The 26,735-nt window shown below is 47.3% G+C and overlaps 1 protein-coding gene across 2 annotated transcripts in view; it reads left to right on the forward strand.

Moving 5' to 3' along the window:
* Positions 1-158: 158 nt before the first annotated feature.
* The window catches only part of NMT1 (N-myristoyltransferase 1), a 32,122-nt gene continuing 5,545 nt past the window's right edge, over positions 159-26,735 (forward strand). For both annotated transcript variants that reach the window (XR_003206031.2, XM_025861737.2), the window contains exons 1-9: positions 159-323; positions 11,717-11,825; positions 14,871-15,015; positions 19,894-20,012; positions 20,937-21,028; positions 21,861-21,977; positions 22,769-22,939; positions 23,740-23,848; positions 26,056-26,226. Coding sequence is in view for 1 of the 2 variants with exons in the window: in XM_025861737.2 (XP_025717522.1) it covers positions 193-323; positions 11,717-11,825; positions 14,871-15,015; positions 19,894-20,012; positions 20,937-21,028; positions 21,861-21,977; positions 22,769-22,939; positions 23,740-23,848; positions 26,056-26,226 (1,164 nt within the window). In the remaining variant the exon portion in view is untranslated. The remainder of the gene's footprint in view (positions 324-11,716; positions 11,826-14,870; positions 15,016-19,893; positions 20,013-20,936; positions 21,029-21,860; positions 21,978-22,768; positions 22,940-23,739; positions 23,849-26,055; positions 26,227-26,735) is intronic.

Genomic DNA, 26,735 nt, shown 5'->3' on the forward strand with positions numbered 1-26,735 from the left:
TCAGGACAGCCTCCCTTTATGATTTCTGGGTATTGTAGTCCACGTTCTTCCGGTTTCGCCAGAATGAGCTGTTTTTAACCACGGCTCCCTTCGACACAAAAACTACAAAACCCAGACTATATCGCAAGTTCCTTTCGTCCAATAGGAACCCCCCATGTAGCGAGGCGCGGAGGCCGGCTCTCGCAACTCAAGATGGCGGACGAGAGTGAGACAGCAGTGAAGCCGCCGGCACCTCCGCTGCCGCAGATGATGGAAGGGAACGGAAACGGCCATGAGCACTGCAGCGATTGCGAGAACGAGGAGGAAAACAGCTACAGCCGGGGGTAACGATATCCTCGGAGTCCAGTTCCCGTCCAGTCTCCCACAACCTGGGTCTCTGGGGTGCGGGGAAGTCACCGGGAGCTTAGGGTAACCCCACCCCCATATTCTAATTGGCTGAGACATTGGGATCCTGCCTGGCGATTGGTTGCTGTCTTTGTCATTTAGCAGGGTGGGTGCTCAGTATATTAAGGGCCGGAGACATTCAATACTTTTATTATATAAAAGTTCTTCTGTGTAATGTTCCACTCGTGTGCTTCTCCCGCGTTCAGGGAAAAGAGCATGTTGGACGATGGTTTTCGATGGCACAACACGGGTCAATCTAACAGTACAGTTCAAAGGGAACGTTACTTATAGAGGTGTGTGAACAACGTGATTAGCAATAAACGAATAATAAAACATTTCGCTGCAGCTCACTTTCAATGAGGAAATATATCAGGTTGTACAAACCATAATTATGTTGTAAAATATCACTAACAGGAGAATCTCAAAATGCAAACTTACCTTATAAACCCTAGAGTGTAATTACTGTATGATAATGTTTTGGTGTGTACAGTGCCCGTTGTTCTAGATAATCTGTAAGTTTCCTGAACAGTATATAATTAGGTCTTCTAGGATCTTTGCTCTGTTTACTTTGTTGAAATAGCCTCAGAACTTCAAGAAATTGCGTGATGGTGCAGCTTGGACAGGGATTGGAAGTGGGCTTAATACTGCATCTCCTGTACTTCTCTTGCCTGCTAGTAATTGTTTGTTACTTGGGCAGAAGAAATTAATCAGGCGTTTCAGTGTTGAGTTCTGTTTCCAAATCAGTTTTCATTCTTGTAAGCCACACCCTGTCATTCTTCTTTCTTCATATTGTTACAGTAACTGGTGCTGAAGCTCTGTCCCTGTCTATATTTCTGTGTATGTTTTTTAACGGAAAGTTATGAGACTTTTTGACGTATAACTTTGGGTGAGTCTGTGGTGGTCTGATTTTGTGCGCGCGCGTGTGTGTATGTGTGGTAGTCCCCTTTTCATAGCCATGAAGTCATTTGTAGTATTAGCAGTAGCCTGTAGGTAAAGGTAAAAGGTTGAAATCTTTGGATAAACTTAAAAAAAAAAAAATCCACTGCCTTGTAGAGATGGAAGAACAAAGGATTAATTAAGTAGTTTATAATCTGCTTGTGATGAATCCTTAGGTTAAAAGATTTAGCTTTTATGTTCTTTGACCAGCGTTAAAAAAAATCGCAAGAAGAATGTAAAGAAAAAGGAAGTTTGTCAGATCTGGTTTTATAAGAGTGTGTGTTCTTTTGCTATAACTCCATAGATGTCATGTAACAAAAGCCTTGAAGTTGGAGATTCCTAAGAAAGGAAGAGCCTTTTAAAGAGGAAATAGGAACAGGAAGAAGGGAAAGTGCAGCCCTCCTGAGTAGAAATCCTAATTATAGATGAGAGCTGTTGAATTCAAAAGTCATTTCAGAAGTGAAAGTAAGGCTTTTTCTTTGCTCTGTGTGTAGTTGCTTTTATTTTTTTCTGCTGAACTGTTGCCCTTACAAGTGTCTATAGCTCTTTAATTGGTTTTATTTCCTATGATCTGTGAATCACTTTGCAAAACTATTTGGCAGAAAGTTCCGTGTTTTATTTATAGTACAACAAAGTGGTAACCTTAAAAAAAAACTTTTTGTTTTGTTGTTATTGTTGTTGTGCATGGTTATATATGGTCTGGTGAACAAATTTATTAGCATCCCAAATCTAGAGGTCTGTATAAATGAGTTTGGAGGTGGCAGGTGAAAAACAGAGGACCTAGCTTGGAGGACAGGCTACTTTGGGCACTAAGAATCTGAAGTGGAGTTAATATTTTCCCATTAATTGTCAGAGGAAATGATTTTGGAAGAGGCAGTGTGGCACGGAAAGAGCATGGATTTTGGGGTCATTCATGGGGTTCAAAGCCTGGTTCTGACACTTAGTTGTCCTATAACCTTGGGAAAGTTACTTAACCTCCAGTTGTAGGGATTAAATGAGATAACATCGGGAATACAGCCTGGCCCCTCGCTCCTGTTCTTCCTTCAAATCTTCCCTGTTCTCCTTTCCCCAGCTTGTGCTCTTATCACATACCTCGTTTTTGTAGCTTTTATAACAGTAGTTAAATAATGTGTGTCCAGTCCCTGCCTCACCTGATTGTAAGGTGCCTGAGTAGAGGGACCATGTCTTCGAGGTGCCTGGCACTTAATGGGCATTCGTGAGTATTTGCTGGATGAACAAATGGCAAATGTTAAAATTCAGAGTTCAGTGTCGGTGGAATTTCTCCTCACTGAGGGGAAGAGTGTCGGATTTTTCTTACAAACACAATTTCTTACCCCAGGTCAGTCTCATTGTGAGCCTTACTACAGTTTCCTGTGAAATACCTACAGAAATTGGGGATCCTCCAATTTGTCCTGGAAGTTTTCCACTGTTTTTTTGGCTTCTTGAAATTTTCTTATCTTAGTATTACTTAAAATGTTTTCAAAAGTGATGTAAGAATTGAAGGGGAGCATCTCCATCTGATGCTAATGAGTCTAAAGTACAATATGCAACAAAAGTTAATGATAGTTCAAACTCACCCTTACTCTCTTAGGCCTTCCTTTCAAGATGGGCTCACAGTACTTTACACCAATGAAAGAACCATAATTAAATAAACATTTGATGAAAAAAATAAAAATAAAAATAAAATAAATAAACATTTGATGAGTATAGATTTCACAAATACATCGAAACACACATATGTGCATATGCATACATGCAGTGTATGTATATGTTTTGTTTTGTGTGTGTGTATTTTTTATGTCTGTATCTGTATAGTTTTTCTGTACGCTATTTTTTTTTTTTTAAATCTACTCAACAAAGGCAGGCAGCATTTTTCCCTGTTACTCGCCTGAGATAAGTTACCCTGAGCAACTGAGAGAAGAGTCAGACTACGATAATTTTTTTTTTTCAGGTATAATTTATTTGAGAGAGAGTGTGTGCACACAGGAATTAGGGGAGAAGCAGAGAGAGAATTCCAAGCCGACTTCCTACTGAGTGCAGAGCCCCACTTGGGGCTTGAACCCAGGACCCGTGAGATCATGACCTGAGCTGAAACCAAGAGTGAGATGTTCAACCTACTAAGCCACCCAGGCACCCCCCAGACTAAGATCGTCTTAATGCTGTATCCCCATGCAGTTCACCATTCATCTATATGCTTTAATTTGCTTATTTGTTTTTAGTGAAAGGCTTTCCAAGAATTGTTACTAAAGAATAAACCTTATTAGCTGGCAGTAGATTTTAGTTTTGGGTTGACAAACAAGTAAAGTTTATTTGAATGATTGAAACAGAAAAGGACTTTTATATTATTTTGTTCCTGGGATTCTTTTAGAGTTTATTTTGCAATGTCACTGATACCACTGAGATGCAGGTAAGCCATCCTTTTGATAAGGATGTCTCTTTCCCATCCTGCTTTCTTACTCCATGGGGACAGGTTAAGATGAGTTCTTGTCAGTTTTCCTCACTAGTCCTGAGCTGTTATCTCTTATGAAAAAACTTAAGAGAAAACAAAGGGCTTTTTGAAAGGAAATTCCATAAAGCCAGCCTTGCTTGCTTTTGTTTTATTCTTCAGATTCTCTGAGAGTGGTTCTTTCCATATTTATTTGATGGCTTATAGCTACATCTAGCTCTTGGAAAGAAGAAATCTTTTTCGTCCCTTTTTCTTAATTTCTCCCTTCAGCTTTTGGTTTTTCAAAACTAGATCAAAGCAGAAATGAAAAGAGAAACCTCATCACTGATATCGAATAAGTGTTCTAATTTTATTTCCCAATTAAGTTGCAGTTAAAAAAGAAAGTAATCAAGAGCTGCTTCAAAGAGGAGACTGGAAAGCAGAAGAAATGAAAAGCAAATGAGAGCCTATTTCAGGGAGACTGCTGCTCATGGCACACCAGTTTTGCTGATTTTTCACATTGTCTAACTAATGTGCTCACTCTAAAATTTCCCAGCTTTACCAAGTCTGCGCTTAACCCTTTGCCTGCAGAGTCCGTAGATTTGGGGACCGTAGGTTTAGTCACTTTAGGAGGAGCTCCTTCAGCTCTTCTCTGTAACTTTGTCTAAAATCTCTACCCTGCAAGCCTCTCTTCTGATTCCTCAAGGAAGGTGCTCTAGGGATTGTTGCATTTGAAGCACACAAAACATGGTGTTCTCTTTTGAGAGCACCAAAACAAACAAACAAACAAACTTAAACTAAAATTCTTTGACAGGGTCAGTACTTGCTTAGAAATATTTTCTACTGCTGCTGACTTTGAGAGGCAGCTGAGGAGGTTACACTGTTGTCAGACGTTTGATAAATGTTATCTGTTGTTACTATTACTACGTGCTGGCCACTGTGCTAAGCCCTTTCCATGGATTATCTCCTAGACTTCACTTAAAAAGACTGATTTGTCTTTGGTAGTGAGGCTTGGGATTTTCATCTCTACCTCTTCCTTTGTCACCCTGGAGGATCCATTCCGAACTTGCTGGATTTCTTTTCCCTACTGCCTTGATTTCTGCCTCCTGACTCTGCAGCAGTGTTGAGTCCTGTCTTTGGATCCATTCAGTAACCCATGAACTTTCCCACACTAGGGAGCCAGTTGGTGATGGAGATGGCTGACCCCTTTAAACTCTTCTGAATGGACAAGTATCTTTTGCAGAGGTCATTCTAGTGTGTGAAATTTCTGCCAGCAGTGAGTCATTGCTCAGAAAATTACTGAAAATGGTCTCTGAACAGCATTTGATTTGACCTTGGAGTTGCCAGGTTACAGCGTGGCTCGCCAAAGCAACCCAGAGGATGTGGAATTTACATTTCTGTCTCAATCCCATTCTAAACAGTTTAGTATATCAGAGCTTTTGTGACCCCTAAAAAAAACAAAACAAAACAAACCAGTTATTCTCCATGGCAGGAACTGGCTTGTTCACCCTCAGAATTCTGACCAACTGTCCCAGGAAGGGCAGAGGATGGCAGTAAAAGCAATTTTTGTAATTCCTTCCCACAACCTGCTGTTCTTTTCACAGGCCTTCTGGGGTGCCTTGATGGCAGTACTAAAGTGGTTTTGGTTTTTTTTGTTTGTTTTATGTTTCCCATCATCTAGGATTCACACGCAGTCTTTTATATAAATAACTGATGGGTGGGACTGCGGAGTATCGGGTACTGCTGTAAGTGACCCTGCAGTCACAGCAGTAAGAGGATAGGCTTTTGAGACTGAGTCTGACCATGTGGTTTTTACCCGGGTACCCTTGTATGCCGCTGCATTCACCTTGTTGGGCCTTCTGAGTACCAGTAGGATTATTGGTGAACATATCACACCGCATAAGTAAATGCAGAAGGATTTCCTGATATCCAAAAGTAGAATCAAAAGGATGTTAGAGCCTAGGATTTGTTTAATAGGTTTCTCTGAAAATATTAAATTTTAGCCCAAAGAATTAACTTCTAGTTTATAGGGGTAGAAAATAAGTGACCAAAAATTGTGAATTTTATTTTCTGAACTTTTTTTTTTTTCTCTGATCTCATAATCAAAACTAAACCTGTGGTCTGTGTTTAAGACACTGGAACCATTTAAAATAGTTTTAGTGGAGCTTTTTTGTTTTAACTTTTATAGGAATAGGACAGGTCCTCAGGAGGGAGAAGATGACATATAAGAAAGTTGATAATTTAATAAGAAAGCTGATTATTTAAAATCTCAGCCAGTGGCTCAAAAGAGCACAGCATCTCAACACTTTTCTTTTCTTTTCTTTTTTTTTAAGATTTTATTTATTTATTTGACAGAGAGAGACCAGCGAGAGAGGGAACACAAGCAGGGGGAGTGGGAGAGGGAGAAGCAGGCTCCCGTGGAGCAGGGAGCCCGATGCGGGGCTCGATCCCAGGACCCTGGGACCATGACCTGAGCCGAAGGCAGACGCTTAACGACTGAACCCCCCAGGCGCCCCTCCACACTTTTCGTAGACTATTAACACAGCTGTCCTATGGAAACGTTCTGGAGATGTTTTGCTGACCCTCTTTTGGGCTCCAGCTTTTCAGGGTTTTATTTTAGTCTATTATGCTGGAAAGTGTCAGTCAAGCACATTATTTGTTGAACTCTTAACTGCACTGGGCGCAGCTGGGGGTGCTCTAGGAAACAGCTGTATCAGATGTCCTTATGCTCAGGAAATTTTTAATCTTACTGGGAAGGTAGGAAGCAACACATTATTCTATGTAAAGTATTAAATCATTTGGGAGATCATAATCTTAGCCAGATACCAGTGAGAGCTAGGGTAGTCAGGAGGCTTTCTGGATAAAGCGTGGCTCACTCTCCTCCTTGCCTTTAGTACGTGCTCCTCTGGTACACAGAAATTTGTTTTAAGGCCTTGTGTGATGGAAGAGTGTCTTTTGGCTTTGGAGGAGTCTCAGATAAATTCCCACAGAAACAAGACCGAGGTGTTTGGGAAGGAATGGTCCGTGTCTTTAGAGATTGGAGGCTTGTCCTTGGATACCGGTTGGTTAGTTGGTGACCAGTTTGCCTCACGTGTCTGGGCCTTGGTTTCCTCTTCTGTGAACAGCAAGTTAAGCTGGGTGGCCCTGAGATCTTAGCGGCCCTGGTGGCTGAGCTTGCACTCCCCCACAATAACAGCTTTCTGTTCCCCAATCCTGTACCTTTCGAGTGGATTTTGTTACCCAGTAGGATGGAGAGGAGGCCTTTGTTATGGACCCTGCCTGCTTGTCATGTTATCTGGAAGTTCTGTGCTTGAGCTGCTCATCTGTCGGCGTGCCCTTCCCTCCCGCCTACTCACACATCCTGGCACTGCATTCTGTTTCTAGAAATCAGCACTGAGGCTCATTTTCTATCTCCTCCCCCGAGCCCTGACTTTTTACCAGAGCATCCATGGGATTTCTGTGTTTGAGCTTAGAATATCTTGGCCTTCATTTTAAAAAAGGACATTTCTTGGGACTCTTGGCTGGTTCAGTCAGTAGAGCATGACCCTTGATCTTGGGGTCGTGAGTTCCAGCCCCAAGTTGAACATAGAGCCTACTTAAATAAAAAAAAAAATTTTTAATGACATTTTTATAAGTAATTTTTTTAAAAGATTTTATTTATTTATTTGACAGAGAGAGCCACAGTGAGAGAGGGAACACAAGCAGGGAGAGTGGGAGAGGAAGAAGCAGGCTCCCCACTGAGCAGGGAGCCCGATGCGGGGCTCGATCCCAGGACCCTGGGATCATGACCTGAGCCGAAGGCAGACGCTTAATGACTGAGCCACTCAGGCACCCCTTAATGACATTTTTTTATTGCTTGTCTTCCCTGTTCCTGGCTCTGTCATTCTGCTAATTTGTCCCATATTCGCTAGGTTGGTCTTTAATGACTTGAGTTTATCAACTTTAGAGTGTTAACTTCAAAACTTTTATGTGAACTCCTATGTCCATTTCCATTGTAGGGAGCCCCCTTTTCCCCAGGAAGGCAGGTTTCACTAATTCTTTGCTCATTATTTTGGAACCAAATGAACCAAAGTCAGACTTTGATTTTATGTATTCCATGGTTCTGGCCCATCTCTTTGGAGTGTGTAAAGGTGCCTGGCAGGCTTAGAGTGCTCTCTAAGAGATTGCTATTTCAGTTTGCAGAATCCCCACACACCCTGGGATGTCCACCCGCTGGGTGTGGACTTCAGGTCCCTTTAAAAATGATGCGAATTCTTAGAGAAGGTCTAGCGTGCTTCAGTGGGGTCCTCTGGTGTGGTTCTCCCCAAATCCAAACTGAAGCTCTTCCTTGAAATGGTGTTGGCAGCTTCCTGGGAGGCTTCTTGAAGACTTACTCTCAAAGCTTCTGAGCTTGGTTTCTTTTGAATAATTAAAATTACTATAATCACCTTGAAAACTAAACTCTAGTGAGCTCTTTGGAAATCTCTTCTCGGGGTGCCTGGGTGGCTCCGTTGGTTACGCATCTGCCTTCGGCTCAGGTCATAAACCCAGAGACACCCAGGACTGCACCCAGTCTGCTTCTCCCTCCTCCCCTCACCCCACTTGTGCTCGCACTCTCTCTCTCAAATAAATAAAATCTTTGGAAAAAAAAAAAAAAGAAATCTCTTCTCTGAGTCAGTGGTCCTCCTATCTGGGTTGCTGACTGGAAGACCATGGTGAGCTCATCATGTGTTCTCGTGGATGTAGTTCAGTACCTGGCAGCTCCCTGAAAATGACTCTTTTAACTTCCTTTGTTATTCATCTATCTCTGTGCCTGCTGTACAAGTTGAAACAGGATTGTTGCTCAGTAGCTGCGTGTGCGAATTCAAGGCAGTACAAGGAAAATGAAATTCGCTCTCTGGCTTTAGTGTGGGTCTTGGAGTTTGTCAGGCTCGTGTGTTGATGATGCATAAAAGAGAACAAGAGTTCAGTCTAAGATCCTTCCACAAAAGTGGGGTCCCCGATGGCTGCTCAGAAGTGTTTCCACTGAAGAGAAAGGCAGGAAGGTAGTTCCTTAGTGATTTGCTTGTGAAGATTTCTGAAGTTGGAGAAAGTAATTTCTCCTATTTTCCTTATGTGAAAATGTGTTTAGTAAGTATCCAGAAGGTTGATACATAGCAGTTCTTTGCCTTCACCTTCTTTTATTCATAGAATTTTTTTTTTTGTTAAAAGATTTTATTTATTTATTTGAGAGCGAGAGAGAGCACAAGAGGGGGGAGCGGGAGAGGGAGAAGCAGACTCCCTGCTGAGCAGGAAGCCCGATGCGGGACTCGATCCCGGGACTCTAGGGTCATGACCTGAGCCGAAGGCAGTCGCTTAACCAACTGAGCCACCCAGGTGCCCTATCCATAGAATTTTTTAAAAATATTTTTTTATGGTAATTCATATACAGGAACCATGTAACTCATTCCGTAAGCTGAAGTGAAGGGCTTGTACATTGTATCAATGGTGGGGCACTGCTTTGTTTCTTAACATCAACCAGTTTTTAAATTTTATAATGCTCCATATAATCTTGAGACTGAAGTGAGAATATGTCTGGAATTTAAAAACCACATAGAGTTGTTATAGGCTACAAATAGGCCTGTAGATGATAACATTGAATTACTAAGTGGAAAAAATTTTCTTTAGGCTATCCAAATGACTTCCTGGTTCCTGTACTTTGCCATGGCCTTGGGGGTTTTGCAGAGCATCTGGTTTTAAGGAGTTTACCTTATTCCCCCTCTGATTGTTATCGGTCTTCCTTTCATGGTATGCCTTCTGTGTCCCATTAAGATAATACGTAGGAGGTGCACTTGGACTAAAGTAACCTCCAGCCTTTACTGGATCTCCCTGACTTCGTAGTCTGTCTCCCTGCGTTGGGTGCAGGCAGTTATTCCAGGGCGGGGCGAAGGAAGAGTGAATGAGCTAGCCAGGAACTGAGGGTTATGGGCTTACGGAAAAGTTAGGCTTGATGATACCTTCCCGGGTAAGAGGCTGCTGTCACTGTAGGCTTTCTAGCATGGGAGGGACACACTTTCTAGTACGGAAAGCCTTTTCACAGAGTTGAGTCCCACAGCTGACAGGACCTTACGATGTTGCAGAAAGATGGCAAAGTCAGGGAGATCCAGCACAGGCTGGAGGTAACTTTAGTCCAAGTGTAAGGTCATGAAGTCTGGATGCCAGCGCTCCTCCCAGGCCTAGGAATAGGTACCTCTCCCACAGGAGATGGCAGCTCATGGCTGCAGATTCCTTCTCCCTACACAGTACCACTTGCTATGAGAGAATGATTAATATTCATAATCACGCCAAGACATTTTAAGGCCAGGTATACTTTGTGAATTATAAAATAAAGCTTAAATGGAATTTATCGTAATGGTATGGAAAATGCATTATTTATACTATTTTAATTCTTTGAAAATTGGTTATCTAGAATATACAGCTAAAACCCTGCACTTTTAGCAGATCCTGCAGATTAGGGTTCACTGTATTGTCAGGTGGGACTACTAATTTTGACTTTGTAATGGAAGATTTCCAGGGAAGATGGCAGAGTAACATTAGGCATTACTTTCAGGCCAACAATGCCAAAATCAGTTTAGACATGACAGAAACCAACTGTAGTTGACCCTTGAACAGCATGGGTTTGAGCTGCACAGGTCTACTTACGTGTGAACTTTTAACAACACAGCACTATAAATGTTATTTTCCTTAGGCTTTCTCGATAATATTGTTTCTAGCTTACTTTACTTGAAGAATATAGTATATAATACAACTAGAAAATCTGTTAATTAGCATGTTATCAGTAAGGCCTCATCAACAGTAGGCTATTAATAGCTAATTTTGGGAGAGTCAAAAGTCGTATGCAGATTTTCAACTGGGGGGGGGGTCAACACCCCAGCCCCTGTGTTGTTCAAGGGTCATCTGTCCAAGCATAATTAGGAAAGCTAAGCTGCAAGGTGAACCTTATAATTCATCAATAAAATAAAGGAAACCCAATACAAAGGTAAAATAAAGGAAACCCAGAAATCAACAAGAATTGGGAAAAGGGAGCAAATGAATGGAAAATGTGAAGGAAACACAGTATAATATGATTTGTGTCTCAGTAAAGATGTTGAGAGACCTCAGAAAACCATAATAAAAGGCTGTAGGAGACGTTCAGATGTGGCTACGAGACTGTTTTTTGCTGCATTCGTGGGGTGTGTCATGCAGAGGGCCTCTCCCCTTTACTGGGCTCACAGGCATGTTTCATGTAGTCGCTTTGTGGCAGGAGTGGGTGGGTGCTTCACTGTTCTTTTCCCCAGATCCCAGGTTCTGGGTTTTGCCTGTGGTGATCACCGGGTCTGAGCCAGCTGACAGTCGCCCTAGGTCCTGCAGGCTTGATTTCGGCAGTGCTCACAACTGTTTCACTAGCTTGGACACAGATCGCGGCAATGTGAAACTGCCTTTTTCCTCCTTTCTTCCTCCCTTTGCAGTACTGCCTTGAGCTTTAGATCCAGCTGGGGAATTTCACTAAACCTGATGCACTGGGAGAGTGGGAGTGGGGATGAGGAAGGGTGTCCAAAAAGACTGCTTTGGGCTCTCATCGTTTTAAATTCAGGGCTCTAAGGAAGTGGTGGTGATAGGAATGCCCTGTTACCAATTATCATTTGCCTTTGGTTACAGCACTCTAGCAATCAGAAGAAAATAAACATCAAATAAAAGCAAGAATTGAAAAGGTCTTTCCAAACAAATAGGACATTTCTGGCACAGGCGCCCCTCCCACCCTACTCTCACCCCCCAGAGCTGGTGGGAGTGAGGAGAGCCGCGTTTGGTGGTGTCCTCCAAATGCCCCTCTGGGACCTGGATTCTCTAGTCGTCTTCTGAAGCCAACAGGCCTGATTAAGGAAGATCTGGCTTCACAGAAAGCTCTTTGTCAGTGTAGCTCAAAACAGATGATTTTTTAAAAACCCTGCATCAGTATTTACTTTGTCTTAACAGTGGTTTGAGTCCAGCCAATGACACTGGAGCCAAAAAGAAGAAAAAGAAACAAAAAAAGAAGAAAGAGAAAGGCAGTGAGACAGATTCAGCCCAGGATCAGCCTGTGAAGGTAACAAGGAGGCTCTGTTTTCGTGTGACTGAGAGTTGCTTTTTCAGAGGAGAGAGTTTGGGGGTCAATGTATAGGAACAATTCAGATTGACCATCTCCACTGGTATTACTTCAAGATGGAGGAGTTGGACCCCTCTGCGGCCCTCTGCTGCCCTAGACCTAGGTGATGAGACTGCTCTCGGTACCTTAAGAGCCACAGCAGGTTAGACACTGTCTCCTGAGCACGTTGCCCCCTCAGTACACACAGGTACAGGGCTGCATGTGGTGCTGTGTGAGGCGCCTGAGAGCGATCCCGCTTGACGGCCCCTGCCGCCTAGAGCAGTGGTTCTCCGTCCTTTCTGACTTGAGTCCCCGCCACGGGGAGAAGAAAAGGCCTGCTCTTTTTAAGGCCACCCTTTATGTATTGCAAGCATTCTCTGATTGCCGTAGTCCTTGCGCTGGAAACCGCGCGGGTCGCACAGAGTGCACTGCTGAGCTCCACAGCTGAGAACCACTGGCCTAGACCAGACGACCTAAGACTGACACACTGACCTGAAACCCGGAAGTATGGGGAGGGATTGGTTTGTTCTGTACATTTAACAAAGAAAACCTTTTCTTTCAGGTTAAGTGCTGCCCCCTTCAGAGTAGACCGCAGGAGAAGCTTGAACACATAATCCCTCTCTTAGAATTACCTCTAGCACAGTGTCTAAGCCTCACAAGAAATCCAGTCTCACTCCAATATACCCACACTTTGTTTTATGCCACAAATGTTGTACTCCAGCTTGAATCTCCTACCTTGTTGAGAAATGACTTCAAGTGATTTTTTTACTGTTCTCAATATTAAATCCCCTACAGGGAAAAAAATAAAATCAAACACCATTATTGACCACCATGTCGGCCAGGTTCTTGCCAGGCACTTCATTTAAATCCATCCTAAACCTTCAACATCCCTGCCAGGGAGGAGGGGGTCTTCTTCATTTTAAAGATGCGAGCAGTGGGGTGCCTACCTGGCTCAGGTGGTAGAGCATGCAACTCTTTTTTTTTTTTTTCCTCTAAGATTTTATTTATTTGAGAGAGCACGTGTGCACACAAGCAGGGGAAGGCGCAGAGGAAGAAGGAGAAGCAGATACCCCGCTGAGCAGGGAGCTCAACCTGGGGCTCGATCCCAGGACTCAATCCCAGGACTCTGGGATTATAACCTGAGCTGAAGGCAGACACTTAACCGACTAAGCCACCTAGGGCCCTGAGCATGCAACTTTGATTTAGGAGTTGAGAGTTTGAGCCCCACGTTGGACATAGAGCCTACTTAAAAAAAAAATAATTTAAAGATGAGAGCAATGGCTCAGCCAGGTCATTGGGTCAGGGATTCTAGCCCAAGCCCATGCTTTGGCTTTAGAGACTTTTACTTGTTTCATGAGTTTGTCTGGGGGTGGGTGTTCGGAAGACTTCACAGGTATTTGAGCTCCAGCGTGTGTCAGAATGGTTCACTTTGGAATTAGAAACATTTAACAAAATACCATTTACATAGCCTCCCTTTCCCTCTTTGTGAGAGGGGTGCAGTTCATTGTCAAGAATTTAGGAAAAACCTAACAAGAGGAAGAAAAAATCACTTGTCCTACCTCCCAGGAATAAGCAATGTAAACATGTTAGTTTATGTTCTCCCTGTCCTTCTCAATCTAAATTTAAGAAAATGGTACAGTAAAAATACCAGGAGAAATTATGAGTATTTTTAGATAATTGTAAGCCTCACATAAGACCTGGAAGTCATAAAAGAAAAATTGACAAATTTAAATAATCTCTGTAGAAGTTAAAAAGATAACAGACTGGGAAAATATTTGTAGTATTTGAATCAGCCAATTTAAAATAATGAAAAGAGTAGGCAGTTTACTCAATTAAAAATACATGTTCAATCAGTATATCAAAAGATAAATTGACAAAAAAATTAATATATTTTTTTCCTCCTAGATTAGTAGAGTTTAAGATTTGGTAAATCTAATGATGAGGGTCAGGAGAAACTCGTGCTCACTGGGTTATTAATTCATACTAAGTAAATGAACACAGTGTTCTTTGGATTATTAATCGATATTCTCATTTTAGAGAGCAAATTGACAATATCCATTACAATTTCAAATGTGCATATCCTTTGACCCAGAAAATCTCTTTCTTAGACTTTATCTGGCAGGAATACATATCCCAGTGAGCAAGAATAGATGTACAGGAAAGTTCATTATGGCATTTTTTGTAAAGCTGAAGAACAAAATCACGAAAATGCCCATCAGCGAGGGACTTGCTGAATATATTGTGGTCTGTCCGCAAAGTGGACTCAGTTCGGATGAGCAGGGCTGCGTGTCCACATGGAAGGGTCTCTAAGACATAGTGTTTTTTATTTTTTTAAGATTTTATTTGTCAGAGAAAGAGCACAAGCAGGGGGAGTGTCAGGCAGAGGGAGAGGGCAAGGGCACTGAGCAAGGAGCCCAATGTGGGGCTTGATCCTAGGACCCTGGGATCGTGCCCTGAGCCAAAGGCAGCCGCTTAACCGACCGAGCCACCCAGGCATCCCTAAGACTTAGTGTTTAAGGAAGAACAGCATGTAGAATAATACCATATGACCAATTCTAGTTTTTTGAAAATTGTGCGTGTGTGTGCTTGGAGCTTGCATGCAAAAAAGTCTGAAATTATTTTTGCCTCTTCTCACCCTACACCTCCTAAATTAAGACTGTTGATGATAAGGATTATATTTAAGGGGCGGGATTGCTGGGTGTTTACTTTCTATATGTAGTATATATTTCTGCATTGTTTGAAATTTTACACTGAGCATGTATTCCTTTTGCAACCAAACATCATGAGGCTAAGAAGGAGAAACCCCGTAGGAAGCACCCACCCTTCAGAGAGCCCATCGCCAACTGCTCTTTCTCTGGTTGTCATATGACATCTGACCTCTGGGTTTGGGATGGAGGAACCATACCCCTTCCTTAAGTTGCACCCCTTAACTCTTACACTTGTGATTAATCAAAAGTGCTTATTAACATAATGAGCCTTTTCTCTCCCCAACTTTATCTCATCCAGATGAACTCTTTGCCAGCCGAGAGGATCCAGGAAATACAGAAGGCCATTGAACTGTTCTCAGTGGGTCAGGGGCCTGCCAAAACCATGGAGGAGGCTAGCAAGCGAAGCTACCAGTTCTGGGACACGCAGCCTGTCCCCAAACTGGGTATGTATGTGCTTTCTTCCCCAGGCGATGGGGAAGGATGTGTCTTAGCTGTGTTTCGGGTGCCACACCGAATTTGTAGGGGGAAGGTGGTAGAGTCCTGGCGTTCCTTGGTGGTTATTTTTAGAGGGTGGTCTTAAAAATGCTGTATAGAAAACACTAATGCTCAGGGACCTTACTGTTTCACAGGAGTACATACTGAGAACAAGTACTGATTCCTTTAGTCCATCATCATCTACTACAAATCTACAAAGAAAAACAGTATATTGGCATAGGCCGAGTGGGGTTGTGTGCCCACGGGTCTGTCTTCCCAAAGAGATTTTGTAGAGAGACCTTCTTGTTTATCGGGCAGATGTCTGGCCCTGGGGTGGGCTAAGTCCCCAACCCTTTCCCCCCCCCCTTTTTTTTTTTAAGATTTTACTTTATTTATTTGAGAGAGGGAGAGGGCACAAGCAGTGGGGAGGAGCAGAGGGAGAAGAAGCAGCAGACTCCCTGCTGAGCAGGGAGCCCGATGTGGGGCTTGATCCCAGGACCCTGAGATCATCACCTGAGCTAAAGGCACATGCTTAACCAACTGAGACACCCAGGCGCCGCCCCCCCCAAGCCCTTTCCCTTTGTCTCTCAGCCAGTGCATGCTACCCAACTACACGTAACTTGACATTTTGCTTAACAGTGATGGCTCAACCCCGGGAATGCCCTGTGCAGGTCTGTTTGGCACCCTTTAAAAAAGCTGTACTGAGCTCTTAAAGGGATGGGACAAGCAGGAAAACTCAAAGGATTTTAGAGAGACCGACATAGTAGAGTTAGAGATGCCTGCTGAGATTGAGCCACAGCTAATGTTGATGGCTAACTTCAGATGTCACTGTCGACAGAAAATTTCTGGAGCGGTTGCACCATGATTCTGGACCTATTGATGGCCCAATGCCTATTTTCTCTGTGACTGAGAAAGTGTGCTGAGAAGACATGCGTTCAGATACCAAACATAAGTGACTGGTCTTTTCCAGAATGTTTGCGGGGGGCGGGGGCAGGGCAGGGCCAAAGACTGGAGAGGGGAGAGGAGCAGCTACGCCCACAGAGATGATCTATTCCAGAGGTGGGGTCTCTGTGATAATTGGGCAGTACTACTCAAAGCGTGGTCCTCAGACCAGCAGGGTGGGCATTGCCTAAGAGCTTATAGACATGCAAATTCTCAGGCCCCACCTCAGACCTGTAGAATTGGAACCTGGAGGGCATTTGTGTCCACTTTGCAGGTTTCAGACACTGCTCTAGAGCAGATGCAGTTCTTGGACAGCTCAGTCACAATCCAGAAGCAAGCACTGCCTAGATGTGAGGAGTGGTGATTCGGCAGCCGGCGCTATTCCAGAACCCGGGCCCGACCCACCTGCCTTGTCTGTCAGGCTGCCCAGGTCAGCCAGGTCCTAGGCCCACTGGCTAAGCCCTCCAGCAAGGCTTTGGGTCACACTAATGCTGTTAGTAGGGCATTACCAGGAATGAGTCCCAGTGACCACTCCCCGCCAAGGAGCAGGAAGAATGTCGAGAGCAACACGCTCTCCCTCAAAGTGAAATGCTTGATGAGGCATTTTGTGGTGCTGCCAGGCATCTTGGCCCAGTTTTCAGATGGGTTTTGGGGTTTTTGGTCCAATTTTATTTTTCATTAAGAATTTGCAAATGGGTAACTTAGCTCCATTCTTCATAGAGATGAATTGGGGTCCATGGACTTCTGTTCCTCATCAGTCCAGTTACTCTATGTAAATGTAGAGAGTGCTCCAGTTTTGTTGTCAGAAACTTTGTGAGAAAGCCACACAGGTGCTGTAGTAGCCCGACGCCCTCGGGAAAGTGGAACGAGCTCAGCTGTATTTCTTCTGGATGTGCCTCCTGGGCCATGTGTGGTGGGGCCCTGGGGGGAGGGCTGTTGCTCTGAGCACCTGACCAGTCTGCCTTTCAGGTCCGCGGTCAGGCCCAGAGGAAGGCTTCTGTTGTTTTCGTGAGGCAGCCGGCAGAGAGCAGCACGTTGGAGGCTTCAATTGGTCCGTGTGGCTGAGGCCCCAGCCTAGTTCTCCTCGGAGCAGTGCCACTTACAGCTTCTTGCCATGATTTTTCCTACCAGTGGTGGGAGATGGCACTGGTGGCCATGAAGCCTATCAAGTGTCCTGTTTACTCCCCACCTTCTTGGGAGAGATGTGATTCGGTTGTATTCCACTGAAGAGACCTGGAATTTTTTAGAAGTTTACAGTCCTAAAGTCGCCATCGAAGGGCCTTCTGAACAGCAGCTGTTTTAGGCTGTGTGACAGTGACAGTTCTGTGTTCCCAAATATATGCACAGTTCTGTTCCCAGATAAACTTTTGATCCCCTCCATGGTTTGGAATTTTGCCACTCTTAGATTCGTTTGTACAAGTAACTGCTCCCCAAGGGAGAGCTCAGACTTGTACGTGGCTTTTCTGGGAAGCCTCCCCACTCTCGCTCTCTTCCTTGTCCTCTCCGTTTGCTTTAAAGTCTCCCAGATCTCACATTCTTTGCTTCCAAGTCGTTCACAGTTGCTGTGGTGCGTTGTTTTGGATCTTTGATGTTGGAAGGAGGAGAGAATTTTTGGGGGGAGAGTGTACAGAATGAAACCCTCTTAAAGTCCAGGGTTTTTAAAGTTCCCAGCATCCTTAATCGGTTACTGGGTCCAGGTAGCCTAGTGATCGTTGGCTGTACCCGCACCATTGTCTGTGGCAGTCTCCCACATCTGCGCAGCAGGAGGCGAGGCGCTCAAGAACCCTGTGAAGGTGAAGACCCTCTCCGCACAGGCAGAAGCGGTGATGCTGGGCGCTGACCGGAGGACAGTGCAGGAGCCTAGGGCCGCTCCTCAGCTCCGTTGGCACCCCAGACTGTGAACTTGTTGAAAGTGGTGTCAGTTTTTTCGTTGTGTCCTGGAACTCTGCTTTGTCAGCTGTGTCTTGCAGATATCAAACAGCCTTGAGATGACGTAGGAGAGCTGGCTTATCATGAGGTCAGGGGCCCTCATCCTGCTGGGGAGCAGGTGCCTGCCCACCTGTCTTTTGGGTGCCCATGATGATGAGGGATGTGCCATCCCATTCACCAGCTCCCGCCCCAGAACTCCTGCGCTCTGGGCTTCCATGAACACGTGGTGAAGGAGTGAATGGAAATGCTCCTTGCATGGAGGGCCTAGTAACCAGCCTAAGGAAAAAGATTCAGCCTTGAGATGATTGTAGTATAGTGGGGAAGACTACCAGTATCTTGCCCATGGAGATCATTTAGGAAAAAATAAGAAGGAGGAGGTTAAATGTATTTTGGAAAAGGTATAAGTTCAGTACAAGGCAGGGAACTGACCAGCACCTCCACAAGACTAGCAGGGAGATCCTTGGAACTTTCCAAGGGTCTAGCCAGCCCTCTTGGCTTTGTAGGCTCTAAACATTTCACATGGCAGTGGATTGGAAGTAGATTGATTGACATTAAATTAATTCATAAGGGCTATTTTATGAATAAATCAAAAGGCTGGTTTCTAAACTAGGGAAGAAAAATATAACCTCTTTCCCAAGCAAACTTCCTGGGAAGCCAGGTGGTTAATTGGAGGTGGCCGGTTGCTTCCTTGCTATGTGTCCCCATTGTTGCCTGCATTTTCCAGTTTGTGACCCCTAGTACTTATTAAATACTTCCCCAGAAGATGGTCCATCTTGTGGGGACAGGACCCTGTCTTTTCCCCGCTGTATGCTTGTGCACAATGCCTGGTGCAGGTTGGTTCTTGGTACATGTCCTGAGTGAGAGAGAGTGGGATGGTCAGTCCTAACGGTGTTGTCCTCAGCTCATAGCCTGAGGTGGTCTCTTCCACTACACCTGCCCCATGGATCTGTTAGCTCTGCCTTTAACACATTAGAATGACGTATTTGGGCCACGGGTCTGCAAGTCAGTAAAAGCCTGAATTGAGTGCCGAGTGTGTACAGAGCCTGATGCTGGGAGCAAAGCAGTGTACTGAGTGGGTCCCTTTCGAAGGCAGTTTTCAAAATGTACTAAACATTGCGTTCTTACAAGTGTGAATATGAACAAGCTCTGAACTGTGGAAACCACATCATTCCAAGGGCCACAATTAAGTGATCGATTTGTTCACATGTATCACATGAGTCCAGTTTGGCTGTGCGAGGGCATCAGGGCTGTATCATCTGAGTGCCCCCGAGCACTGTCCACACACTCCATAGAGGAGGGGCGTCTGTCCAGGGTGGAGATACTGTGTCAGAGGGTAACTTCCCGGCAGCATCATGTAGATTCAGTGATTTAGGCTAAAGACGCTTGTAGGACTCCGTAAGCACCGAGGAACCAAGTTGGCAGCAGCGGTTAACTGGCCCACATTGCTGAAAGCCAAGGCTGGCCGGGCCGGGATTGAGCCTGGCGCCTTGATGCCATCATCTGGTTCAGCAATGGGCCCAGTACATTGTTGTTGCTGTTGACACAAAAGCAGCCTTGTTGCAACTCCTTATAAATCCATCCAGGTTGATGGGCCTGGGCCAGGACCATGATGGTTGTTTTTATACCAGCCGGGAGGCAGGAAGCCAAATTAGTCAAGATGAATGTTTGCCATTTAGTAACCAAAGGGAGATTTAAAAGAATTTCCAAAAAACCAGCTACCTTGGATCTTAGTGATTGTTCTGAGGCTTTGCTATGAGTTTGCTCTCAGTTGGGGACTCAGGGTAGCTGGAGAGATGGTCTGCAGTTGCCAAGCACAGAGTGTTCTTCACACGGAGGGCTCCTAGGGACAGGAGGAATTTGCTGTGGTCGATGTTGGAGCTGAGCCCCTTCCCTCCCTCTTCCCCACCCCCACGCCACCCCACCCCACCCCTGTGCCGAGACAGAGGGTGAGGCTCACAGCTCTGCTCTTCTTCCAGGAGAAGTGGTGAACACCCATGGGCCCGTGGAGCCTGACAAAGACAACATCCGCCAGGAGCCCTACACCCTGCCCCAGGGCTTCACCTGGGATGCCTTGGACCTGGGGGACCGTGGTGTGGTGAGTAGGCCTGGGCAGGCCGCAGTGCGGTTGGGTGCCACTTTCAGTGAGCCCTGCCATCATATGGAGACAGATGCTACCCAGGCCTTCCTTAAGGACTCTCTTGAGAGCTGATCCAATCAGGTTGGAGCAGACACACACATACCCCACCTTGGCTCCCTGTCTGTTGGCCTCTGAGGCCTGCCCAAGATGCCACTTTTTTTTTTTTTTTAAGATTTTATTTTTGGGGGCATCTGGGTGGCTCAGTCGTTGAGCGTCTGCCTTCAGCTCAGGTCATGACCAAGCCCCGCATCCGGCTCCGTGGGAAGCCTGCTTCTTCTCCCTCTCCCACTCCCCCTGCTTGTGTTCCCTCTCTCACTCTCTCATTCTCTCTCTCTCTGTCAGATAAATAAAATCTTAAAAAAAAAAGATTTTACTTTTTAAGTCATCTCTTCGCCCATTGTGGGGCTCAAACTCACCAACCCAAGATCAAGAGTCACATGCTTCACCAACCGAGCCAGCCAGGTGCCGCCCAAGATGCCGCATTAAATAGCACCTGGCTTCTCAGGCAGATTGAGAGTTAAGCTCTGTAGCTCCCCAAGGCGATATCTTTCTGCCATGCATTTGTTTGTCTTGTTCATCTGTTCATTTGTTCCCTGTCTTAACGATGGAGCGGCTGGTTAGTTGGATGACATTCTTGCTCTGCCACTGTATGTACTGAAGTCTGCCGCTCTACCTCTCGGTGGCTCGGTTTCCTCGTACCACTAGGGTGCTTTGTTCCAAAAGAGTCCCTGCCATGCCCGGAGCAAAAAGGATTTATGAGATGAAACATGGTTTTTCATAGTTTGCCTTATCCTTCTGGAAAGCTTAGAGCTGCAGGGAGGTGGGGTTGCCTCTCCCGCCCATGGCCGGGTGGCTCTGAAGCAGCTGCTTGTGTCTCTGCAGCTGAAAGAGCTCTATGGCCTCCTGAATGAGAACTATGTGGAGGACGACGACAATATGTTCCGGTTCGACTACTCCCCGGACTTTCTGCTGTGGTGAGCCATGAGGCCTTCCTGGCGGCTCGGGCGGGGCGTGGGGTGGGCCCACTTTCTCATCCCTGCTAAGAACCAGCCTTCGAATGGCAAATTAGGGTGTCCATTTTGAGTTCCCACATCTGAAGGAAAGTTGTTTCCAGGGGAGCTAAGAATCGAAATCTTACTTAAGGTGGAATGACTGGGTGAGGGAGGCCTTGATGGCATCGGTCCCCAGAAGAAGAGATCATGTGTTATATGGTGACTTGGTGTAAGAAGGGAAGGAGGGATGAAATTTCAAAAGAAAGAAGAGTCATTCTCTGTCCAGTTCCTGAATGTGCTTGGTTATCTGAAAACGGCCCTTCTTGGCTGAGCCCTCCAGCATCCCAGCGCATGTTGAGTATCCAGGAATGTAGAGGCAGTGGGGCTGAGCTGGAGAGGGGCTGCCTGAAAGGGAAGACTGGGCAGACAGAAAGAGGGGATGATGGTGCCCGGAGGGCGGGGGGAAAGCAGAGCTCCCGGGGCTCCATGATCCATCCACAACCATGGGACCCCTTGGACGCTGAGCTGGTCATCTGGCTTAAGCTAGCAAAGTGAGCAAGCACAAAGAAATTCGATCGGTTGCAGAGTCCTCAGTATGACAGACTTGAATTGGGTGGGTGAGTAGGCGAGGTGGGCTGAGCAGCAGGAAGGGGCTCTGGCTCGACCCCATGTGTGTCCGGGAGGGCTTAGCCCTAAAGAGAAGACTTAGCTCTTAACCTCCAGGGAGGTGGAGCAGGAGGTGAGAACAGACTCGGCTATGGTGCGCAAGCTGTCTGCCCGGTGCGCCGGTCAGTGGTTACTGTCTCTCTTCTAGGGCTCTCCGACCACCTGGCTGGCTCCCCCAGTGGCACTGTGGGGTTCGAGTGGTCTCGAGTCGGAAACTGGTTGGGTTCATCAGTGCCATCCCGGCGAACATCCACATCTATGACACGTAAGCACCAGCGCCACTCCCCACATCGCTGCCATCCTCCTTGGTCTGGTAGCAGGGTAGAAAAGATGCACATACCTTCACGAAAGAAAAGGTGAAGGGAAGGAACTCAGGTCCTGGGAATAGAAATTCATGACAGGAACCGTCTCTTTTGCTCAGAGTTGCTGCTGGTTCTCTTGTTTGCGATCTGGGCTGGATGGGGTCCACCGTCAGGGCCAGTATGCTACCTGCACAGGGGCCCCGTGTTTGCACTTATAACACCTGTCACACGGTTGTGCACTTGAGCAGCTTCATAAGTGGGCCCAAGCCAGTGTGACTCAACATCCGAACAGTCGTGGGGCCTCTGAGCTCTGCTCTTCATTTTCCCTGGAAACATCAGAGCCATCCGCCACGGTCTTCTGGGCTTATAGGCCTGGGATTCTTGTGGGAGTCAGAACCCTTGAAATTCCAGGATAGCCCTTGACTTAGTCTGAGGTACCCTGCCAGGTACAGGTGGGACTCCCCCATCCTGCTGGTGGGGATTCACCAGGCAGATCCTGGTGATGCTGCCAAATAAAGGAGTTGGCTTGAGTCTCACCTACTTTTGAACGTGGGGTCTGGCTGAAAGGAGTGGGTTCCTTGCCTGGTGCAGCGGGCCCGGGGGGGACCCCAAGTACCAGCTGCTGGCTGCAGGTGGCGGCAGAACGCAAGCCTCAACTGAAGGCCCCCCCTCCCTACGTGGTGGCTCCTGGGTCTTGAAGGGATTACCTTCCCCGTTAAAAGCTGGGTACTGGGGGTTTTTCCTTTCTCTCCAGAGAGAAGAAGATGGTGGAGATCAACTTCCTGTGTGTCCACAAGAAGCTGCGCTCCAAGAGGGTGGCTCCGGTCTTGATCCGGGAGATAACCCGGCGAGTTCACCTGGAGGGCATTTTCCAAGCTGTTTACACTGCCGGGGTGGTATTACCAAAGCCTGTGGGCACCTGCAGGTAGAGATCTCTTGCGGGGCACTTGAAGTCCTGGTGTGCCTGCTCTTGCCGGGAGCTTGTGTGCTGAGTCGCAGCTCTGGCCCTCAGTCGTTGCATGCCCGAGAGCATCCTGCTTCTCTCCTGTCTGACGAGATGGCTGGTGGCTGCCCACAGGAGCCGGGGCGGGGGGGAGCACGGAAGAGTGAAGGGGGAGTTTGTAGGAACAGACTGGAGAGTGGGTGCCCTGTCCAGAGGGGTCAGCCACCCTCCGCTCCCACTGATTCCTGCCTTTTGGAAATGGGAGGTCATTCCGCTGGGATTTTATGGTAGTTTTTAAGGACCAGCCCAAATCTGGATTTTGATGGTAAATGTCTAAGAGTTTTAAGTGGTTGGCTCAATTTTATTTTGAATATTCTGTGGGCCAAAGAGAACGTGTTTGACACCTGGGTGACCAGGGACCGCCTCTGCCTCAGAAAGTTGTTTGAAGGAACTGAACAGTCTCTGCCTCGAGAACGTCAGAGGTGAAACACCAGGCACATGCAGTGGGGGAGGGAGGACGAGGGTGCACATTCTGAGAACTACAAGTCTTTTCGTGGACTTGGCTTTTAGAATTTGGGAAAGAAAAATAGAAAATTCGGGAAGAGCTGTGGCAGCCCTGCATTTACTGGGGGACCATTGGACAGCCCACCACCGGCACTGGCGCTCCTGGGGCCTGGCGTGTCTCTCCCGCCACCTGCTGGCCATCTGGAGAGCTCCATGCCTTCGCTCTCAGCGGGACTTGTCAGAATCCTCTGAGGACAGGACATTTGTGTCCCCCACAGGTACTGGCATCGGTCCCTAAACCCACGGAAGCTCATTGAAGTGAAGTTCTCCCACCTGAGCAGAAACATGACCATGCAGCGTACCATGAAGCTCTACCGACTGCCAGAGGCCAGTGGTGCTGTGGGGGCGATGGGCGGGGGGCGGGATTGGCTGAGAGCTGGGCCCTCAGCAGGAACGCATCAAGCTTGGGCAGGGCGGGGGCATCAGAACAGTGACCCAACTCAGAGTTTCCTAACCCTTCGACTTTCTGTCTCTGTTGTCTCTGCTGTCTATAGCAAGGATTTTATTTTATTTTGACTTTCTCAATTCTCTTGCATCTGCACCTGGGCTAGCTTCCGTGTCATCTGTTGATGAGCTCAGAGAACACCTCTTCTTTGTGACTGCAGCCCAGGCGGGGCATAAATAGATAAACCTGCTCACTGAGCCGCAACACCACCCAGAGCCCATGTAAATAAGCTACAGAGCGTCTGCCAGGCCTCGGTTGGGGAAAGGAGGGGTGACGCCAGCCTGTGAGGGGCGCCCAGGTTTCTAATCCCAGTCCCCCAGTCCAGATTTGGCCGGTGAAGGAGTAGGCAGCCTGGAGTGAGCTGGTTTTCTGTTCTGGGTCTCAGTTTATCTAATTTTCCAAAGAAAGAAATGCTGTTCCTCATTCTCCACTTGCGCCTGGTCTCAGGATCCTAATGACCTGAAAGTCGCTTGTCCTCCCGCAGAGCTTCCAGGGTCAGCGTGGTTACTGGTGCCCGCTTGCCTTCGTCAGCCACCAGACTGGCTTAATCACCCTGGGGTCGGGCTGGTCCAGCATTGGGTCCGGGTCAGCCGTGTCCTGTTTTGAGAGACTGTGACAGTTAGATACTGCCCCAAAAAACAGATTTGGGGGGGGGGGCTGTGATGGGTGTCTCCTCCTCCTATTGTAAAGACAGATTTGTCCTGAGTTCTAGACAGGTAGCATTCTTAAAGCAGTGTCGTAGCCCAGAGGAATGTCTCTGGATCTCCCCGCCTGTGGGTGAGAGCCCCTTTCAGTGCAGGATTCGAGGTGTCCTTGCGGGAGCTGCTGCCATGTAGAAATGAGGTCAGTAAGTATTCCCTGGAGACATCAGGCTTAGGGAGGAATTTGGGTGGCTGTGGTCCTGGAACGGCTCTTTTAAAAGCAGTTTCTACACAGGGAAGCAGTTGAATCACACAGTGACTGAGGTATATAAACTGTAACTCCACCCTGCTTTCAGATTCTGCTGACCCCGCCTTTGTGTCTTGAGCCTTTGGGGATGTTCTGTCAGCCCCAGGATTTACTCCAGAGCATCACATGGGTTCATTCCACTGAAGCCTTTCTTAAGAAAAAGCAGCTGTGGGGTGGGATCCTGGTTTAAGATGAAGTCCCAGGAGTTTGGTGCTTTTCTTCAGAATTTAACATGCAGCAGGCCCGGCTGGAGGCAGACTGGTGTGGCAGGGTCTGAACACACAGACAGAGTGGGCCTCGGGTGTAGACTCTGCTGGGCCTGGGGGTTCCAACATGCCTAGGCAAGGAGCTGGTCTGTGAAGGGCTCTCCTAGTCTAGAGGAGAGAGACCAGCATGGGAGATCAGCCACAGCTCGGTGGGACAAGGTAGTGGGGGTTCGGAGGAGAGGAGCCAAGAAGGGCTTTGCCAGGTCGACGAGTAGCCTGGGCCTGGGCCCACCCCAGCACATCCATGAGGGTTTTGCTCCCTCATGGCACCGTTAACATTTGGGGCTGGGTAATTCTGTCATGGGGACTGTCTTGTTCATTATAAGACGTTTGGTAGATTCTTTGGCTTCTACCCGTTAGATGTCGATAGCACCCCTTCTAGTTGTGACAACCGAAGATGTCCCGGAGTATAGTCATATTCTCAGGATCACCCCCGTTGAGACCTGCTAGGCTAGAGGGACAGAAAGGACAGTCAGAGCTGCCAGCTGGTCCAGAGCGTGGAAGGTCTTCTGCTCCGTGTTAGGGAGTTTAGAGCAAGGGAGGGGCGCTCTGGGTTGTGTTTTCTTGCGGTGGCCTGGGCCATGTGGCTAAGAGATTGAAGCAATAGCCTCAGCCAGAGAGGGTGGCCTTCACTAGGAGGGAGAGGGCCGAAGACACTGACGAGGCAGGACTCGCGCCTGAGTGCGTGGGGACCAAGAGTGAGAGACCACTGCCCAGGGTGGCCGAGGCTTCTCTCTTGATGGCCTGGCGGATGCCTCCAGGGTTGGGGTAGGAAGGGGGACAGTGTCGAGTTTCCGGTGCCCTCAGGACTTGAGAGGGAGTCAAGAGGCTCATGCTCAGCACACCTGATACCGTCTCGTCTGTCCGCCTTCCAGACGCCCAAGACAGCTGGGCTGCGACCAATGGAAAAAAAGGACATTCCAGTAGTGCACCAGCTCCTCACCAGGTACCTGAAGCAGTTTCACCTCACACCAGTCATGAGCCAGGAGGAGGTGGAGCACTGGTTTTACCCCCAGGAGAATATCATCGACACTTTCGTGGTGGAGGTGAGTGGGGAGGGGTGTCCTGGGCCCCTGAGAGGCATTCTCCTCCAGTGGCTAGGTTCCCCATGCTCGGGGACCGAAGACCCGACTGATGGCAGTGTTGGCCCCCTAGACTTCCTGGACCCTCCTTGCTCGATCCTCCCTGCAGACAGGAAGTTGTACTTGCTAACAGGATACCCTCTGGACTTGGCATGAGCCCTTCTTGCCTCTGCCCCTACCCGCAGTCCCCGGGGTGGGGGGACGGAGTAGAGAGAACTGGGCTCCTCTTCCTCGGGTAAGCCTCTGAGCCCCGCCTGCCGTGCTTGTGGTAGTGCCAGCCAGGGGTCAGTGACAGTCTGCGGGGATGTGAGCTGCAAGGAGCCCCCGACGAGGCGCAGGGAGGGGGCTCGGCAGGGTCAGCCCGCAGTCTGGCCTGGATTCTCCTCCTGGCTCTGTCCTCAAGTGCCCTGGGCCAGTGCCTTCTCTCCTGCCTGCACGCCCTGTTTCGGTGTGTACCCAGTCATCTCGGGGGG

The sequence above is a fragment of the Callorhinus ursinus genome, unplaced genomic scaffold (assembly GCF_003265705.2).
Source record: "Callorhinus ursinus isolate GAN/ISIS: 27379988/994484 unplaced genomic scaffold, GSC_fseal_2.0 scaffold102, whole genome shotgun sequence".
NCBI lineage: Eukaryota > Metazoa > Chordata > Mammalia > Carnivora > Otariidae > Callorhinus > Callorhinus ursinus.